Source organism: Otolemur garnettii, unplaced genomic scaffold (genome assembly GCF_000181295.1).
Source record: "Otolemur garnettii isolate 467f Iridium unplaced genomic scaffold, OtoGar3 scaffold00147, whole genome shotgun sequence".
In the NCBI taxonomy this organism is placed as follows: domain Eukaryota; kingdom Metazoa; phylum Chordata; class Mammalia; order Primates; family Galagidae; genus Otolemur; species Otolemur garnettii.
Genome location: NW_003852542.1, coordinates 2,049,261 through 2,065,122, shown reverse-complemented (window position 1 = coordinate 2,065,122; position 15,862 = coordinate 2,049,261). Strand labels below are relative to the sequence as shown.

Sequence of the window (15,862 nt, the reverse complement as noted above, 5' to 3'; positions counted from 1 at the left end):
TTTGGGACTATCTCCAGACTCCACCCACTACATACTAGTAACACTCTTCAGTTGTGGCAAACAAAAATGTCTCTAAGTATTGCCAAATGTCCTCTGGGGTAGGCAAAAATGCCCTGGGTTGAAAATTACTGCTTTAACATTTTCATGTTTTACAAACAGGTACTTTAGGCAAAAGAATAGGAAAAAAGTTAACAACTTCAGAGCTGGCTTGTAAAAATTAGTAGGATTTAGCCTACTGGGAAGACCAAAGGGAGAATGCAAATTTTTCCTGCCCTTTGAATCTTATTTTGTCTTGGCCAACTTAAATTCCTTACTATCTACCAAATGTCTTCTTTATGCCAAGGAGCTTAAATCAAATGGAAGGAGACAACACACACAGACACAAACCAATGAATTAGACTTTCAAGACGATAAAATAAATGGTAGAGTATTGTGGAGGAGGATGGTCAAGGAAGGTCTCTCAGTGGTCACATCTGATTCAGTTGTAATCTAAATTCTAAGGAGGAAAATGATCCCTGCTCAAACATGAACTGTCCACAATGCCCTCTTTGCTAGCTAGTAGATATTCAGTTTAAACAACAATGTGTGAACAGGATTTACTGTTCCTAAACTGAACTTTGTATGTTTCTCCACTTTACCCTCTTGCTCCCAAATCCTACATTTTTCTTTGATAACAGTCTGATACCTCCCTTTTGAGTTAATTGTAATAAAAAAACTAAACGTCTGGGCAGCGCCTGTGGTTCAGTGAGTAGGATGCCAGCCCCATATACCAAGGGTGGCGGGTTCGAACCCAGCCCTGGCCAAACTGCAACAACAACAAAAATAGCCAGGCATTGTGGCAGGCATCTGTAGTTCCAGGTAGTGGGGAGACTGAGGCAAGAGAATCGCCTAAGTGCAAGGGCTGGAGGTTGCTGTGAGCTGTGATGCCACAGCACTCTACCAAGGGCAATAAAGTGAGACTCTGTCTCTAATTGAAAAAAAAAAAAAAAAACCCTAAGTGTCTTGAGTTATTTTTAAACAGCCTTGACTCCACTTCCTGCCTTTAAATCTCCCTAGTTGGCCATTAGACAGATATAATTCCTGCATTGGTCTTTATTACCTTAGTTCCTTAGACCAGCCATGGTTCTATGATGCAACCCTGACACCTTCAGCCGAGAGACCTATAACATGAGAAGTTTGGTTTCTAACAGATGCTAGCATTAAAATAGTATTTTAATTTTGCTGAGACTTGCAATTTCTAAGATTCTTAGTATTTTCACAGCACTTCAGAGAAATGTTAACTACTTCCTGTAGTTACACTGTCTAAAAGCTAGTCAAAGTTCCTTGCAGTCTGAGCCTTTGTAAATGAAGAGCCAGAAGGCTGATTTCCTTCTCACTGCAGGGTCCCTGGGTGAATTCTCAATAGCCTTGTGTTGTCACAGAGCAATTATAAGGTATGCCTTAAATAATTCATTGTAAATACTTTTAAAGTATCAAGCATTTTAAATAATTTTATATGTATCATACATATGTGTATATGTGGGTGTGTGTATATATATACATATATATATAATATGTAAAAGATATTTTAATAGAATCAAGGTTGTAATGCCACTCTCACTCAGATTCCAAACTGGGATTTTTTTGAGTAGCAAAGATCAGAATGGAATCATGTAAAATCATGTAATATGAAATTAATCAATGACTGGAACCTGTGTTCATCATTGCTAAAACTATGGGAGTATGGTCACAGGTGCGTCATCTGTAGTGACTGTTTTAAGGAAATGCTGAAACAATGTACTATACAACAAAAGTGGGTAAGCATGCCATATCTCTTATTTGGACTAGATGAATAGAGTTGAAGTAAGTTTAGTTGATCAGTTCTTAAAAATCAAAAAAGTACCATTACTTCAGTTGTACTTACTCATCCCCTTCCATCCAGGAAGGACTTCTGGAGTAATACTATCCAGTTCTCGTTTAAAGTCATCCCGGGCTTGGACTACCAGCTCATGATACTGAGATACGACCTTAGCCTCAGACTGAGCTGCCTGGACCTGAGCAAATATAAAATGTGTATCATAAAAGTGAACAGAAAGTACCATAACTATTCTAAGAAAGAGAAGTAATAGTCCTTCATTTATGTATGTTTTTTTTGGAATGTGTAAAAAATATATACATAAAAACCTGAAGCTCAGAAAAAGGAACTTAAGCCTTGTCTTTGTTTCCTTCTAATTCCTGATCAAATACCAGGAATAGGGCTTTTTCCATCCTATTATATCCCTTTCCCTCTCTCTCAGGGTCATGGGAAATTACCCACATAGATCACACAAGTACAGACAGAAGATTGGCTACAAAATGGAAATTTTCATAAATGACAATAACCATGACCCAAAATGTTACTTATTATAAAAAACATTATCAATGCTGAATAACCTACTTGGTATCTGAGGCTAGTTTTTAAAAATAGCAAAAACTAATTTTCTTTGCAGGGCAAAGGGGAGAGATACGGGAGGAATGTTTTTATTTTCCTATAAAAGACCTACGAAACACACCTTTTTGACCACATTATCCAGATCAACTATCAGGTTGTGAAGTTTCCCCTCTGCGGCCGTTATATGAGGTTTGGCCCCAGCAACCTCTTTTTTCTTTGCATTTTCAATCACACTTTTCATCTTCTCTAACTCTTCACTGGAAACCAACAAAACGCATCAAGGATTAGTATAATTCTGTGACAACTTTATTAAAGAGTTTTGAGTCTGTACAATAAACAATTATAAAGTCAATGAATGAAACATAACTTGAAAAAAAATTACCAATGCTTCACCAACAACTGAAAACACCTTGGCCAGAATCTAGATTTAGTAGGTGAATCAAAGAAGTAGAATGCTGTCTGGGAAGATCCAGGCTTCAGAACTTAACAGACCTGACTTCAACTTCCAGATCAGCCTCTCATTTCCTACAAGCTCTTGTGTAAGAATTAGAAGTAATTCATGAGAAGTCCCTGACACAGTACCTAATATATCATAAAAATAGCAGCTCTCACAAGGATTAGGCTGACTCCCCTCCAGTGACAGAAGGGGAGGTAAAGGCACAGGAGAAGGCCAAGGACCTCACTGAGTAAATAAATCAGTTCTGGGGACTCCACAATTCAGAATGTTTCATAGTATAGACAAACTGTGGCCTACGTAACCACAAAACACAGAATTCAGAGAACCCTGACAGATAATTTAGTGATGTAAGCATAATGTCTTTTTTTTTTTGGATACAGTGTCTCACTTTTAATCAAAAATTGTTGCTCTCGGTAGAGTGCCGTGGTGTCACAGCTCACAACAACCTCCAACTCTTGGGCTTAAGCAATTGTCTTGCCTCAGTCTCCCAAGTAGCTGGGACTACAGGTACCCCCACAACATAGGTTATTTTTTTAGAGACAAGGTCTTGCTCTGGGGCTCAGGCTGGAAACTACAGAGTTCAGGCAATCTACCTGCCTCAGCCTCCCAGGGATTATAGGCATGAGCCACCATGCCCAGCCAGTAACATAATGTCTTAAATCTCCTAAAATATATGCTAGTTTCATTAGAAGACCTCTCTTTTTCCATCAATAATAACTATTTTAAGAAACTCAGCAAAAGTCTAAATGACAAATAACTATTCCACGCTGTTGATGAGAATCTTTAGTCAAATGTAGGTTTCTATTATCAGACATGGATCTATATTTGGGTTAATCCTAGTTTTAGCCAAATTCCAGGAATCAGGGTGTGAAAGCTTACTACTTTTGGTAATTAAGGCAAACAGATTATGACATACTTTCTAAATTCTGATAAAACTGCCCAAACCATCTCAGCAAAATCTTTTTTTTTTTTGAGACAGAGCCTCAAACTGTCCCCCTGGGTAGAGTGCTGTGGCATCACAGCTCACAGCAACCTCCAACTCCTGGGCTCAAGCAAGTGTCCTGCCTTAGCTTCCCAAGCAGCTGGGACCACAGGTGCCTGCCACAATGCCCAGCTATTTTTTGGCTGCAGCCGTCATTGTTGTTTGGCGGGCCGGGCTGGATTTGAACCCGCCACCAGCAAAATCTTGAAATTGGCTTGGTGCCTGTGGCTCAAGCAGCTGAGGTGCCAGCCACATATACCTGAGCTGGTGGTTCAAATCCAGCCTGGGCCTGCCAAACAACAATAATGGCTGCAACCAAAAAACAGCCAGGCATTGTGGCGGGTGCCTATAGTCCCAGCTACCTGGGAGATGGAAGCAGGAGAATCACTTGAGCCTAGGAGTTGGAGGTTGCTGTGAGCTCTAATGCCACAGCACTCTACCCAGGGGGACAGCTTGAGGCTCTGTCTCAAAAAAAAAAATCTTGAAATTATAATAGAATCTCAGTAAATCTATAGATATATCACCAAAGTAATATCCAAAGTAAAACTGATTTTTATGTAAGATCCTTATGTAAGTTTCTGCCAAATTTACTTTTGCTCAATTACATTTTCTTCCTTCTCTCTTTTTATACTTTTGTGTTCCTAATGCCAATTCACATAAAGTTCAAGGAGAAAAAGGAAGAGTTTCTCTGCCTCCTCTTTATTCTACACAAACAGTACAAAGAAAACCCAACCCCAAGAAACCACCAGGAGGCCCTAATTACTTGTTAAAGTCCATGAGTAATTACTTGGCTTTGAGAAGTGCATCAGCAGCTTCATCTACTGCCTTTCTGCGTTCCTTCAGTGCACCCTCCACTGTGCGCCACTGAGCAGACTTCTTCTCAGCTGCCATCTAAACAAAAAAGAAGGATATAGTTCCATTTGGGTTTGAACCTAATTCCCAAATATTATACAACTTCCAGCCTTTCTACACCAACTAGGATGTTAAATATCCCGGGTGGGTTCCATTATGCTGAGCTCTGATATTTAAATTTTTTTCTTACACCTTAAATAATATGGAATTTTCTTTTAAGTTGTCAAAGTCTGTAGTTTCCAGCTATTAATATCTAAAGTCGAATTCAAGTCCTTTGTGATGTATCAGTATGTACAAATGACTGAAAACATGTAGAATATGTGTAAACGTTTTAAAAACTGTACAGCTATGGTGGCAAAGTAATCTTAGTGATCATGCATACTTCTAATCCTTGAGATTTATGATTTCTATATTTACTTTTATTTTACTCTTTAAATGACTAGATGTCAAGATACGTTTTTATGTACTAAATAACTGAACATTATTTATTATTTTTAGTTTTTTAAAGACAAGGTCTTGGCTCTATTGTTGCTCAGACTGGAATACAGTAGCATGACTATTGTTCACTATAACCTCAAACTCCTTGGCACAGGCAATCCTCCTGTCTCAGCCTCCCAAGTAGCTAGGACCATGAGCCTGCATCATCATGTCTAGCTAATTTTTCTGTATTCTGTAGAGATAGGGTCTTACTACTGCCCATGTTGGTCTCAAACTCCTGGTTTCAAGCAATCCTCCTGCTTCAGCCTCCCAAAGTCCTGGGATAATAGGTGTGAGCCAGAGTGCCAGGACTGAATATAATTAGAAAGGGAAACTACTGAGTCCTAGTATTACATTTTGAAATCAATGTTATTACTTTATTCTTGGAAGTGTTCAGTATAAATTAAATAATCAGCATAAACATTTAAAATAGCTGCTATTTAAGGCAATGTGAGATCACTCTATATTATATCTTACAACCTACATGTCAATCTAAAAGTACCTCAAAATAAAAAATTTATCTAAAGAAATGGTAGGCAATTTTAAAGCAAAAATAAAAAGCAAGCAACAAATAGATATAAGCACTATTAAGATATAAAAGCAAATCAAAACAAATTCTTATACCATATCAGTGTTTTAAGATAAAGCACCATATATTATATTCATTTTAAAAAATTTAAAGAACATTCTCAGTTTTTTTTTTAAAGATAATTACTCTAGGCTTTCTTCACTTAGTGAGGGAAAGCCCACACCATGAGGAAGAATCAATCTGTTAAACAGTGTATGGCTAATTACTCTGTGGCTTACCTCAGAATTATCCATGGCTGCTTTCAGTATGTTGGAGTGTGCATTGACAGCCTGGACTGCAGCATTCTGAGCTGCAACAGCCTGCAGAGTGATGCTTGCAGTATGGCTCAGAGCATCTTCTAAGCTCTTGGCTAGAGCTGAAAAAATTAAGGAACAACAAAATACACATGAGACTCAAGTTTATGGAATCAAAATTTCACTTTAAAGTATGCTAAAATATTGGTAATACTTAAATCTGCATAATGAATCTATCAGGCTTATTATACTATTTTTACTTTTATGTATATATAAGGCTTTTCTCAAATAAAAAGGGCTTTGATTCTTTTAACAAAAGTTTAACATATTTCAAACGGAAGAAATAAGGTTTAGACTCTATAGTCCCTTTTATCTAGTAGAGGCTATAAATTCAGCAACATTATCAGCTTTTTCCATTTCAAATAATCATCTTATCAACCTACAAAGGAAAAGAGGTACCCATTTTGATCCCCTCAGTAAGAAATAGTAATACAGCAAAAGATGAAATAAGGAGATAAGAGAGGAAAAAAGAAAGACTAACAAGAAAAGATGCAAATAAGAAAAGCAAAAGCAGCTTGAAATGGACAGTGTTATTCCACAAAAGGTTATCACAAATGTTCAAGGGGCTACCACCTAATAAGAAAGTATTTCTATATGCTGCTTCAGGAATACCAAAAGGTAAGCAAGAAATAATTTAAATATGGAAGAAGGGGTATTTGAAAAAAAAGCCCAGTGAGAATACTAATTTAATTACAACTGATAACAGAGATGACGAAAAATGGAAGATATTTTGGCAGGTCAGACAAAAGCAAAAAGTGATTCTGAACAAAAGAAGCATAAACTGGTGATGAATAAATGGAACCTAATAAACCAACATGTAGTACCTCTGCAACAAAGGAGAAAGCTATTATAAGAATGAGAAAATACCAAGAAATTGATGTGATACTGAAGTTAAACTGAAGAGCAAGGTGATATAAAGAGACAAAGACACAAGGGAGAGAAACGTGGCACTACCTATTTGGCACGCATGATATGCTTGAGTTAATGGTGGACATCTACATGCAGATGGTAGTGAATCACTTTATAGAGGCCACAGAAAGCAGGCTGCAGGGAGTCTACTTCAAGCCCTCTTCAGTTCTGATCATTGATAAAAATTACACACACAAATGCACACATTTTTCAGTTTGGGAGAAAACCAAGAGAAGAGGTGACAGATAAAATTCTAAAAATGTTCACTTTGCCCAAAATAACAGAGGAATTAGACAAAGAAAAAAAAGATGAGACATCTCTGTTTTAAATGTATAATTTAATATAAGGTGCCCACATGATAAAGTGTGAAAAGTGAAGAAAAAAATATGAATGAAACAAAAAGTAACCTTAAGGAAAAATAAAGACATGGGAAAAGGTACAGAAATAACTCACTTACTTCTAAGTCATTTATTCAACATTCTCAACTCTTTGCAACATGGACAAAAATTCAGAAGAATGCAAAAACAAAAACAAAAATCCAAATCTCAATAACCAAACAAATGTCCAACACCTATGTTCATTCTGTCCCTTCTACTCTTTTACACAATCTTAACAAATTCGGCTCCTCAGTTTAGGACAGAAAGGAAACAGGGGACTGACATGGTGGCTCAAGTCTATAATCCTAGCACTCTGGGAGGTGAAGGCAGGAGGATTACTTTAACTCAGAAGTTTGAGTCCGGAGCTTAGTTTAGTCTCTACTAAAAATAGAAAAATTAGCCAGGTGCCTGTCTACTTGAGTAGCTAAGGGAGGAGGAATGCTTGATCCCAGGAGTTTGAGGTTGCTGTGAGCTGGACTGAGGCTATGGTAATCTAGTCCAAGCAACCAAGCAAGACTTTATCTCAAAAAAAAAAAAAGAGAGAGAGAGAAAGGAAAGTAACAGAAATAGGTGACAGGGAGATCAAAAAAGTATAAAACAACTGCCATGAGAATTTAAAACAGTCTGTCCAGCAAAAAGCTATATACCCCACTATCTCAGAGACTTTAATATACCACAGCAAAGTATAGTAAATTATGTTCCATGTGCCTTAAGAGACGAAAATACATTTTTTGGTATCTATTATCTTTTTCAAACTATCAAAAAACTTACCATAAAATTGAAACTTACAAAGGAATATGCTTATTAGCTAGAAACCAGCAACTTATAGAACACTCCATACCCTACCAATGTCAGGTAAACGCTGCCAGAGTGAGAGTCCAGAAACTAGACTGATAGGGCAGAATGTGAGCCATTCCAGCTCCAACAAATAAATTTACAAGTTTAACAATTAAAATCCTCTCAAACAAGCTGCTAAAACATAATCAATTTCTGTTTCCCAGACTCTGAAGATCTTCAGCACTAACCATAATAAACCAAACAGGAGAAAGTACATGTATTATTTGGAATTTTTCCCCACCCTTAATTAAAGGGGGGCCTTGGCCCCTTGGTTAAAGGAGTTTTGGTTGGAAGGACCCCATTAAATTGAAAAAAAAAAAGTACTACAAATAACTGATAGATGACAAACTTGTGCTGATGGTTTAAGAAAGAACAACTGAGAGATGAAGAGAGAACAACTGAGAGATGACCCAAAGTCTTTAAGAAGCTGTTTGATTTACATACACTCAAGCTTAACTTGATCTTGTTTTTCCTGTTGTGCAAGGCGAGCTGCAACTTCTTCAGGTGGTCGCTCCCTTACAGAAGATGAGGATGCTTCCTCTTGCAGCAAAAGTAAATAAGAGGAAATCAAATTTTAGCACAGAATTTTAACAGCTAATAGGGACATAAAAACAGCATGGTTTCAGCTTGGCACTCGTAGCACAGTGGTTACAGTGTCAGCCACATATGCCAAGGCTGGCGGGTTCAAACCTAGCCCAGGCCAGCTAAGCAATAACAACTGCAACAAAAAATAGCCGGGCATTGTGGTGGGCACCTGTAGTCCCAGCTACTTGGGAGGCTAAGACAAGAGAACCACTTAAGCCCAAGAGTTTTAGGTTGCTGTGAGCTGTGACACCATGGCACTCTACCAAGGGAGACATAGTAAGACTCTCACCAAAAAAACATACACACACACACAAAAAACACAGCATAGTTTGTACTTGCCAGTTACATCAATGCAGTGTACTTTTGAGGTAAGGATTCTAAAACCACATCAACCGTTCTTCACGATTCCATAATGAAGAAACAGGAATCAGCTCTTCTTTGTTTTCAAAGATTTATTCAAACTTTTGAATTTAAAAAATGTCCTAAGCAAGTCTACAGTCTAAAGTCTAAAGTCTAAAACCCATTATAAATGCATACTTAAATAATGTCTAGGTGCTGCCTATGCCTTAAACAGTTCTGATGAGCATATCATACATAAAAGAATAAATATAAGTAATTAAACTACCTGAAAGGGCGGGTGTGAGCTTTCCTTCACCAGTTGCAGGGTGATCAGTTTTCACAACTTCTTCATGCTCAACACCAGGGGCTGGTACTGACAGGGTATCACCTGCTGCAGAAATAATTTGAGCTGCCTCTGTAGGTGCTATAAATATATGTTACTCATGGTATTTATTCTTTCCTGGATTAACAGAGACACAGAAACCTACTACTACTACAATCTACTTCACATCTGATTCCTCAAAGGCACAAAAACAGGTACTGTCACATGTTTGAATAACATATAAACAAGGGCACTGTCCACCACATATACAAATTCACATAAAATGGACAGAACGAAAGAAAGAAGTCTTGTCTTCATCAATCCGCGTGTTAATGCTCAGGCAAGACTTCTAGGAACAGTATTAAATCTTAACACACAAGAAGTGAATATCAGATTTACATGACATGGAAAAAGACTAGCAAAGGAAGAGACAGTCTATAATAAAAACATACAAAAGAAAGTAATTAATCAAAGAATATTTTTTAATTGCTTTGAGATGAAAGGAGAGGTGCTGAGCAGAAAGAAGAATATAGTTTTGTTTGTTTTCTTTGAAGTTTTTGGCCAGGCTGGGTTTGAACCCACCACCTCCAGCATATGGGGCTGGTGCCCTACTCCTTTGAGCCACAGGCGCTTCCCAAGAATATAGTTTTAAACATGAAGAAAGTACACAGTGAAAACCAAATGTTACTAAATAAGAACAGAATTTAAAAAAAAATTAAACCCATAGTACAGTGGTTACGGTGCCAGCAACAAGCATCAAGGGTGGGGGGTTTGAACCAGGCCTGGGCTAACTAAACAACAATGACAACTGCAACAAAAAAACAGCTGGGCATTGTGGCAGGCACCTTTAGTCCCAGCTACTTGGGAGTCTGAGGCAAGAGAATTACTTAAGCCCAAGACTTTGAGGTTGCTGTGAGCTGTGGAGCCAGGGCACTCTACTAAAGGCTACAAAGTGAGCCTCTATCTCAAAAAAAGGGGGTGGGGAGAGAAAGGGGAATGACTGGTTAATTTGGAATTATCTACAGGGACTAAAGCCAGACTCTTTCACCACTGAGAGAAGAAAAAAGTTAGTAAAGAGGTAGAAAAAAGAAAAAAGAGAATAGATCTTAAAATCCAAGGGAAAGGGCTAGAAGGAAAATGAAGTGTAGAAGGGAAAAATACAGTCTGTTACAAAGAAGGTAATTCTTGCTGCTTCCCTCACTTAATAGCTGTTCATAATAAAGCCCAATTCCCCATCCCACTCAACCCCTCAAATGAAACCCAAATGACAGATGAGAATGCTCCTTTCCCCAGGATAAGAGCTGAAGACCTGAAGAGACTTTCCTGGGGAAGGGCCTTACTCTCAACTGTGGGTATAAATACATTAGAAAAATTCATTTATCGGCAGTGCCCGTAGCTCAGTGGGTAGGGCGCCAGCCACATACACCCAGGCTGGCAGGTTCAAACCTGGCCCCTAGCCAGCTAAACAATAACAACTGCAACAAAAAATAGCCAGGCATTGTGGCAGGTGCCTGTAGTCTCAGCTACTTGGGAGGTAGAGGCAAGAGAACCACTTAAGCCCAAGAGTTTGAGGTTGCTGTGAATTGTGACACCACGGCACACTACCAAGGGTGAAAAATAGTGAAACTCTGTCTCCAAAAAAAAAAAAAAAGAAAGAAAAATTCATTTATCTATCATTTTAAAAGGATAATTCTAAATATAAGTACCTGTTGTTGCTGCTGGAGTATCTCCCTTTTGTTTTTGGAGTTTTGAGGCAGGCTGCTTAGATTCTTTCATTACCTCTGATACACTAGAGATTTTTAGTGGAGCAGACTCAATCTTGGGAAATAAAAACAATTACATTTCAGATATAACACTATTTTTTAAAAAGTAATATAGTAATATGCAGTATTTTAAAATTCAAGTCTCTCAAGCTTTTAACAAAGTTATCAAAACTTTACAACATATGCATTTTATTAACCAAAGTAAGAGAATCCATCATTTCTAGAAAAATGAAGCTCCAAAATTTCATTCCAAGTGACTAGAACATATTTTAGTAGTAATAAAGGCTTCACTTAGGGTAACTAATAAAGTCCGTGATGTATGACCTTCCCTTTAAACACCATCCATTTTATTTTATTTTATTTTATTTTATTTATTTATTTATTGAGACCGAGCCTCAAGCTGTCACCCTGGGTAGAGTGCCGTGGCATCACAGTTCACAGCAACCCCCATCTCCTGGGCTCAAGCGATTCTCCTGCCTCTGCCTCCCAAGTAGCTGGGACTATAGGCATCTGCCACAACACCCGGCTATTTTTTGTTGCAGCTGTCATTGTTGTTTGGTGGGCCCGGGCTGGATTCAAACCCACCAGCTCAGGTGTATGTAGCTGGCGCCTTAGCCACTTGAGCCACAGGTGCCAAGCCATAAACATCATCCATTTTATATATACAATACTAAGAAGACTTTATCATTTCTTTTCTAAATCAAACTATGGTGTCTTTTTTGTATACTCAGTTAGAAGCAAATGATTATTAGAGGCTCTGAGTAAAAATGAAAATTAGTCTTTTATTTCTCTGATTTCCAGGATTCACACACTACATAATAAGACACACGACCAATTTATAGGTAATGCCCACTCTCCTCTTTCCTAATTATTGCCTGCCTTAAGTCTAAGGCCCAGTTCACTGAAAAATACTGCCAGATGATATGCCAGAAAACATTACTGAGTAATAGAAATAACAGCAGAAACTCTGTAAGTTGACCACCCAAGGGACTACAACAAGTTGGTCAACACATGGTGGGGGGTCAACACAAGGAACTAGGCCTACTATACTGATACATACATATGGTACATGTCTGGTCTATAAACATTAGGTCAATTTAAGGAGGTGGTCAGTGCAGAGGGGTGGTCAACTATGGAGTTCTATGGTATTTTTATTTCTACTCATATTGTCCCACTTTTTGCTGGGATTTAAGGAGTGAGACTCAGACAGCCCTATGACAGCCCTAAACATAACAGAAAAGGTTCTGAACTTTGTCTCTATCAGAAACCAGAAATAAATCCATTTTCTTTGCATTCAAGTGATGTTAATTTTAAGTTGTGAAAAACACATTAGGCTGGTACAGTGGCACATGTATATAATCTCAGCGCTTTGGAAGACTGAGGTGGGAGGATTGCTTGAGCCTAGGAATTTAAGACCAGCCTGGTCAGCATAGTAAGACCCTGTCTCTACAAAATAATTTTCAAATTAGCCAGGCATGGTAGTAGATGCCTAGCTACTCAGAAGGCTGACACAAGAGGGTAACTTGAGCCCAGGAGTGCAAGGTTGCATCAAGCTGTGATCACACCATTGCACTCCAGCCTGGGCAACTGAGCAAGACCCTGTTTCAATCAGTCAGTCAGTCAATCAATCAATCAATCAGAAAAACAAATAATAAGCCAAATATTACAAAGATGTATCAGTGGTTTTAATTTGTCTCTTCACTGCTCTTTTCCTTTCTAGTTCTTTCAGGTAGCCACTCCTAATAGCCTGAAATCTATCCTTCTGCCCCATGCATAAGCCCAGGTATATATATATATAAATAGTTTTTCACTTCCTTAAACTAAAATACTGTTTTATTGCACAAATTACCAAGTTACTTGCTTTTTTTTTTTTCATTTAGCAATATATCATGGATATTCTTTTTCAGGTCAATAAATCTTTTTATTTATTTTTATTGATTTTTCTATTTACTTTGAGACAAAGTCTCACTATGTCGCCCTCAGTAGACTGCTGTGGCGTCACAGCTCACATCAACCTCAAACTCTTGGGCTTAAGCAATTCTCTTGCCTAAGCTTCCCAAGTAGCTGGGACTACAGGTGCCTGCCACAATGCCTGGCTATTTTTTTGTTGTAGTCATTGTTTTTAGCAGGCCTGGGCTGGGTTCAAACCCCAGCCCTGGTGTATGTGACCAGCACCCTACCCACTGAGCTATAGGGGCCAAGCCAAGAAATCTTTTTAGTTGCTTTAATATCCTCACATAAGGATATTCCATAATTTGGTTAATTCTTCCATTTTATAGACATTCAAGTTTTTTTGTTTTGTTTTGCCTCTACAAACAACAAACCAATGAACATCTCTGTCCATATAATTGAAAAGCACCATAGTGTGATATTCGTGGATTAGTTTCCCAGAAGAGAAATTGCTAGGTCAAAGAGGGTGTATAGTTTTAAGAGATATTAACAAATCACTATCACATAAGGTTCTAGCAACTCATACTCTCACAATAAATAAGTGTATGATCTATTTCCAAATTCAGTTGTTCTATTCCTCTAATTTATTTTTCTGTACCACAACCTTATTTTGTTAAAGCAGCATTATAACAAATCAATATTTGGAAAAGCAAGTGTCCTGATCTCTCTCCACCCGTTTTGCAAAGTGTTCTTGATTATTCTTATGTATCATTAATTCTTCCATATGAACTTTAAAAACATTTTATTCATCCCCCTTTAGAAAAATCCACCAGAATTCCTACAGATTTGTGTGTGTACACGTAGACCATAAAACATAATTCCTCTCACATATATACATATTTAAGGGAAATCTAAGATAAAAACATATTTGAGAGAAATGATATTTTTATGATATTAAGTTCTGTCTAGTAATATAACATTTATATTCATTTAGGTAGGTTTTTGGTTTTTTTTTTTTTTTGGAGACAGAGTCTTAAGCTATTGCCCTGGGTAGAGTGCCACGGCATCATCATAGCTCACAGCAACCTCCAACTCTTGGGGTCAAGCCATCCTCTTGCCTCAGTTTTTTCTATTTCTGCTCTTGCCCAGGCTGGTTTCAAGCCCATGAGCTCAATCCATTTGCCTCAGCCTTCCAGAGTGCTAGGATTACAGGTGTGAGCCATCATGCCTGGCAAGGCAGGTTCTTATTCCATGTCCATTAAAAAGATTTTATGAATAGTGACAGAATATTCATCGTCTACGTATAACTAATCATATTGGAACTAAAGAGGTTATCATGAAATAAAATGCATGGTTTTTGAAAGTAACAAGTTGGTAACAACACTGAACAGTAAAGAAAACACTGAACAAATGGTAAAAATAAAAAACACTAACTCCTATTATAATTAAGAGGTCAGAAAATTCACTTAGGTCTGTGCAGTGAAGGATACAGGCCTTGAAGAAAACATTAAAGCACAAAGAAAAAGAAGTCTTTTGGGTAGAAGACCACCATGAAAAAAGTTGTGCAAAAAGGGATTATTTATTGATTTTGTGCTTTAATGACTGCCACACTAAAGAAAAAAATTTTTCCTTGGGGTGATGTGTTTTGTTAGATCAAGATAGGAGACCTGTAAAGTTATACACACACACATGTATATGTGTGTCTATATGTGTGTGTGTGTGTGTGTGTGTATGCACACTTCTCGAGGCCCAGGCTTAAAACTAGCCCAAGTGAAATACAACTCACACGGTAGTTAAGGTGTTAACCAAGGCCCTTGGAACAACAGTACCTAGAACACAGTAATTACTTGGATAACATCTGTTGAATAATTAATTAATGGAAAGCTCAAGGCATACTTGTATGGTCAACTGGCACAACCTAAGGGTTTATATGCAGGACCATTCAGAGATAAGGGTAGAAAGTTAAGGAAGTACCAGACTGTTAATGGTAAACTTAAGAACTAGCTAAGACTATAAACTACAGAAATACAGAAAACCAATGGCTAGTTTCTAGGCTGACATTTAATTACTCTTGGTTTCATTTTCTTTATTCAGAATGTGAGACAGTCCCTAAATTCTCTCAAGTTTTTTTTTTTTTTTTTTGCAGTTTTTGGCCAGGGCTGGGTTTGAACCCGCTACCTCTGGCATTTGGTGCTGGTGCCCTACTCCTTTGAGCCACAGGCACTACCCATTTCTCTGAAGTTTTTATATTTTGTGGTCTTCTATCTTTTAAACAATAGAAAGTGAAAGGGCAGCGCCTGTGGCTCAGTGGGTAGAGCGCTGGCCCCATATATGGAGGGTGGCGGGTTCGAACCTGCCCCTGACAGGTACAATCTTTAACACAATAAAAGCAAACCAGAAAGAGTGTAGTTCGGAGGTCAGACAGTATGAACATGCTGAGTTATTAAGCAGAAATGTTCTGCAAGGTAGCTAAGGTGGAACGACACGTCAAAGCTACCTGGAGAAAAAAAGGTTTGATCTACAAAGAATGACATCTTAAGTCATGTCATGGAAGGAAAGAACACTGCCCTAAAATTTTTTTTTTATTTATTTTTTTTCTGAGACAGAGACTCAAGCTGTCACCCTGGGTAGAGTGCCACGACATCACAGCTCACAGCAACCTCCAACTCTTGGGGCTTAAGCAATTCTCTTTGCCTCCGCCTCCCAAGTAGCTGGGACTGCAGGCGCTCGCCACAATGCCTGGCTATTTTTTGGTTGTAGTTGTCATTGGTCTTTGGTGG

The 15,862-nt window shown here is 38.1% G+C and overlaps 1 protein-coding gene across 3 annotated transcripts in view; it reads right to left on the bottom strand.

Annotated features, from left to right (window-relative positions):
• IMMT (inner membrane mitochondrial protein) overlaps nt 1-15,862 on the bottom strand; it is a 46,651-nt gene that overhangs the window by 14,768 nt on the left and 16,021 nt on the right. For 2 of the 3 annotated variants that reach the window (XM_003799199.3, XM_023518780.1), the window contains exons 4-10: nt 11,136-11,247; nt 9,394-9,531; nt 8,628-8,723; nt 5,986-6,122; nt 4,637-4,740; nt 2,532-2,667; nt 1,904-2,033 (exon numbers count right to left, since the gene is read on the bottom strand). In XM_003799199.3, coding sequence (XP_003799247.1) covers nt 1,904-2,033; nt 2,532-2,667; nt 4,637-4,740; nt 5,986-6,122; nt 8,628-8,723; nt 9,394-9,531; nt 11,136-11,247 — 853 coding nt within the window. The remainder of the gene's footprint in view (nt 1-1,903; nt 2,034-2,531; nt 2,668-4,636; nt 4,741-5,985; nt 6,123-8,627; nt 8,724-9,393; nt 9,532-11,135; nt 11,248-15,862) is intronic. The other variant, XM_012811007.2, reaches the window with a different exon arrangement.